The 4,739-nt window shown below is 68.8% G+C and overlaps 1 protein-coding gene across 1 annotated transcript; it reads left to right on the forward strand.

Moving 5' to 3' along the window:
* Positions 1-724: 724 nt before the first annotated feature.
* On the forward strand, positions 725-4,443 carry PKMYT1 (protein kinase, membrane associated tyrosine/threonine 1; the record flags this gene model as incomplete). Its single annotated transcript, XM_074146779.1, has 4 exons — positions 725-880; positions 1,548-2,400; positions 2,666-2,838; positions 4,375-4,443. Coding segments are annotated over 4 exons (1,251 nt in total), but the record flags the coding sequence as incomplete, so codon positions are not given.
* Positions 4,444-4,739: the final 296 nt, after the last annotated feature.

Below are 4,739 nucleotides of genomic sequence, written 5' to 3' on the forward strand. Positions count from 1 at the left end.
GGGCGTGGGCGGGGCCTGAGGGAGCGTTTGGCGGGAGCCGGTGGCGGGAAAAGCCGCGCGCGCGGGGGGGAGCTACACCCCCCCCTCCCCAACCGCCCCCCCCCCCAGCGCGGGAAAAACCCCACGTGACCACCCCCCCCCCCGGGTGAGTGGGGAGGGGGCGATGTGGGGCAGGGGGGGTCGCTATGGGGCAGGGAGCCGTGGGGCAGGGGGGGTCGCTATGGGCAGAGGGGTGTGGGGGGGTCGCTATGGGGCAGGGAGCCGTGGGGCGGGGGGGGGGGTCGCTGTGGGGCAGGGAGCCGTGGGGGCGGGGGGGGGGGTCGCTGTGGGGCAAGGAGCCGTGGGGCGGGGGGGGGGTCGCTGTGGGGCAGGGAGCCGTGGGGCGGGGGGGGGGGTCGCTATGGGGCTGGTAGCCGTGGGGCGGGGGGGGGTCGCTGTGGGGCTGGGAGCCGTGGGGCGGGGGGGTGTGGGGGGGTCTCTATGGGGCAGGGAGCGGGGGGGTGGGGGGGGGGTCGCTATGGGGCAGGGAGCTCCCGATTAACACCCCCCCCCCCCTTTTTTTTTTGCCCCTCCCCCCAGCCCCTCCTCCCCATGCCCCTCCCCCACACCCCCCCTCCCCCCCCCCCCCGCCGCCCCCTCCCCCCCCGCAGCATCAGCCGCCGCTCGGGCCGGGCCCCTCCCCCCGCCTCCTGGAGCCCCTCCCCCCCGCAGCCTGATGGGGGAGGGGGAGGGGGGCGGGGGAGGGGCGGGGGTCGCCACCCCCCCTCCCCCCCCCCCCCCGGGCCTCTCCTACGACCCCTCCCTCCCCCAGAGCTGCTTCCGGCAGAGCTTCCTGGTGCTGGGGAGGGCGGGGGGGGGCTCCTGCGGGGAGGTCTTTAAGGTGAGGGGGGAGGGGGTGCCCCAGCTGTGGGTCCGCCCCACACATCTGTGGGTCCCGGCTGTGTGATCCCCACCCCTACGGGCCCTCCTTCCAGCCCTATGGGTCCCACCATCCCCAATCTATGGCTCCCAACCAAAACCTACGAGTGCGCCCCACACGTCTGTGGGTCTGCCCCACAGATCTATAGGTCTGCCCCACACATCTATGGGTCCCACCCCATATCTATGGGTCCCAACTGTGTCATCCCCACCCCTACGGGCCCTCCTTCCAGCCCTATGGGTCCCACCATCCCCAATCTATGGGTCCCAACCAAAACCTATGAGTGCGCCCCACACATCTGTGGGTCTACCTCACACATCTGTGGGTCCCGGCTGTCCCATTCCCACCCCTACGGGCCCTCCTTCCAGCCGTATGGGTCCCACCGCCCCCAATCTATGGGTTCCAACCAAAACCTACGAGTCTGCCCCACACATCTGTGGGCCTGCCCCACACATCTATGCGTCCGCCCCACATCTATGGGTCCCAGCTGTCCCATCCCCACCCCTACGGGCCCTCCCTCCACCCCTATGGGTGCCACCCCCCCAATCTGTGGGTCCCAACCAAAACCTACGAGTGCGCCCCACACGTCTGTGGGTCTGCCCCACACATCTCTGGGTCTGCCCCCCAGGTGCGCAGCCGGGCCGATGGCCGCCTCTACGCCCTCAAACGGAGCCGTCGGCGTTTCCGGGGCCCCATGGATCGGGGGCGACTCCTGGAGGAAGCGACCCACATGCGGCGTGTGGGGCAGCACCCCCACATCCTGCCCCTTCTGTGGGGCTGGGAGCAGCGGGGCCGCCTCTATCTCCTGACCCACTTCTGCCCCTGGGGGTCGCTGGGGGAGCTGTGGGGCAGACTTGGGGGGCAGGGGATGGGGGAGTGGCGCTTGTGGGGCTACTTGTGGGACCTGCTGCTGGCCCTGCGGCACCTCCACGCCTGCCCCATAGCGCACCTGGACCTCAAACCCGCCAACGTCCTCCTGACCCACGGTGGCTGCCGCCTGGCCGACTTCGGCACCGCCGTCGCCCCGCGGCTGCCCCATAGCGACCTATGGCTGCCCCATAGCGACCCACGGCCGACCCGGAGCGACCCACGACTGGCCTGCACTGCCCCACAGATGACCTGTGGCGACCCACAGCCGACCCACGGCACCGCCGGTGACCCACAGCTGACCCATAGAGACCCACAGCTGCCCCACACTAGCCCACAACTAACCTACGCTGCCCCACAGCTGAGGCACGGTGACTCACAGCCACCCCATATCGCCCCACAGCCACCCCACACTTTCCAGCCCCACACTTATGGGGCCGGTGACCCCCGTTATGCTGCCCCTGAGGCACTTATGGGGCAGGGGGGCCCCCCCTCCGACATCTTCAGCTTGGCCTTGACCATCTTGGAGTTGGGGGGCAGCCAGCGGCTGCCGCCGTGGGGCGAGGGGTGGCAGGAGCTGCGGCGTGGGGGGCTGCCCCAGAGCGCAGCGCCAGGTATGTGGGGCAGGGGGCTGTGGGGCAGGATAGGGGGCTATGGGGCAGGGATGTGGGGCTGTGGGGCTGTGGGGTGGAGCTAGGGGGCAGGATGGGGGCTGTGGGGTGGGGGCTGTGGGGCAGGGTGGGGGCTATGGGGCAGGGATGTGGGGCTGTGGGGAAGGGCTGTGGGGTGTGGGGAAGGGCTGCGGGGCTATGGGGCAGGATGGGGGCTGTGGGGCAGAGCGCCCAGCCCCATAGCTGGCCCCACACCTCCACCCCATAGGGCTGTCGGAGGAGCTGCGGGGCGTCCTGGGGGCCATGATGGAGCCGGACCCACGGCGTCGCCCCACTGCGGCTGAGCTGCTGACTTGGGGGGCGGTGAGAAGGGCCGGACGCTGGAGGGTCCTGACCCGTTGGGCCGATGTGGGTCTGCGCGGGATGGAGGCCCTGGGGGAGGTCAGACCCACGGCACGACCCATGGCGCGGCGTCCTGCCCCACATCCCAGCCCCACATCCCGCATCCCTGCCCCACAGCGCTTCCCCAATCACCCTATAGTGGTTATGGGGCACGCTATGGGGCTCAGGCCCCCAGCACAATCTCCTGCCCCGCGTCCCTGCCCCACAGCTCATCCTCTCTCTCCCCCCCCCGCCCCAGGCATTCTGGTTGGCCCTCCGGCGGCTATGGGGTGCGCTATGGGGCACGTTATGGGGCCCAACCACCCCCCCCAGCTCCCCCCTGCCCCACACGCCCCACAGCAGCTCAGAGGAGGAGGAGGAGGAGGAGGAGGACGAAGGCTCCCGAAGGTATGTGGGGCAGAGGGGGACGCTATGGGGCAGGGGGGAATGCTATGGGACAGGAGGGATGCTATGGGGTGGGGAACATGTGTGGAGCAGGAGAGATGCTATGGGGTGGGGGGGGACACTATGGGGCAGGGTGCATGCTATGGGGCAGGGGGGCACCATCCTGCCCCCCCCCCCAATCCTGCCCCATTGACTCCTCCCCCCCACCCTACATCCCGCCCCACGTCCCCCTGCCCCACGGTGCGGCAGTGCCCCACGGCTGCCCTCCAACTCTGCCCCACAGATCGCCCAGCCCCATGGCGGGGCTGCGACGGGCCCTGACTTTCGAAGAGGAGGAGGAGGAGCCGCCCCACATCTCCCCCCAATAAAGTTTAGTTACGTGTCTGAGCCCCACATCTGACCCCTAAGTGTCCCCCCCCCCCAACCCCAGGTGTCTGGGCCCCACATCTGCCCCCCAAGTGGGAGTCCCTGTGGTTTTGGGGTACAGCTTTATTTGTGTGTGTGTGGGGGGGAATCTATGGGTCTGGGGGGACCCATAGGCCCCATGCGGGGATCTGTGGGTCCCGAGGTGGATCTATGAGTCCAGCAGGATCCATGGGTCCTGTGGGTGGTTCTATGGGTCTGGAGGAACCCATAGGCCCCATGGGGTGATCTATGGGTCCAGCGGGGTGAATCTGTGGGTCCTGTGGGGGGATCTGTGGGCCCAGGGGGTCCCATAGGGAAATCCGTGGGTCCCGGGCGGGAGGGGGAGAATCTATGGGTCCGGGGGGGGGGGAAATCTGTGGGTCCTGAAGTGAATCTATGGGTCTGGGGGGGGGATCTGTGGGTCCCCAGATGGGTCTATGGGTCCTGAGGTGGATCTATGGGTCCGGGGCTGAATCTGTGGGTCTGGGGGGGATCTAGGGGGGTGGAGGAGTGAGATTTGGGGTGAAACCAGGGGGTTTGGGGTCAAAGGGGTGGGGGTGGGGGGCGGCGGGTTGTCTTCTCCTTCAGCCCCTTCCCGAGGAGGAGGAAGGGGAGGAGGAAGAGGGGGAGGGGGAGGAGGAGGAGGAAGAGGAGGAGGAGGAGGGGGAGGAGGAGGAGATACGCAGGGAGAGACAACAGGTCAACCCCCCCCGGCTCCCCCCCCGCTGGGGTTTTGGGGCAGGAGTGAACACCTCTCCCCCCACTGACCCCTCCCCCCTCTCCCAGTCCCTCCCAGTCCCGCTGTACCCGGCCGGCACCAAGACCCAGTGGGGCCCTAGTGCTCCCAGTATGTGATACCAGTGCTCCCAGTATGGGGCAGCAGTGCTCCCAGCCCCCCCAGTAAGGGCTCCCAGTACAGTGCACCGTGGTTCCCAGTGCTCCCACTAAAGGGCGCCGGTGCTCCCAGTATGGGATACCAGTGCTCCCAGTATGGGACACCAGGGCTCCCAGTGCCCCCAGTATGTGATACAAGAGCTCCCAGTATGGGATACCAGTGCTCCCAGTATGGGGCATCAGTACTCCTAGTGCTCCCAGCATGGGCTGGCAGGGCTCCCAGTACTCCCAGTATGGGAAACCAGTGCTCCCAGTAT

The sequence above is a fragment of the Numenius arquata genome, chromosome 4 (genome assembly GCF_964106895.1).
Source record: "Numenius arquata chromosome 4, bNumArq3.hap1.1, whole genome shotgun sequence".
Taxonomy (NCBI): Eukaryota; Metazoa; Chordata; class Aves; order Charadriiformes; family Scolopacidae; genus Numenius; species Numenius arquata.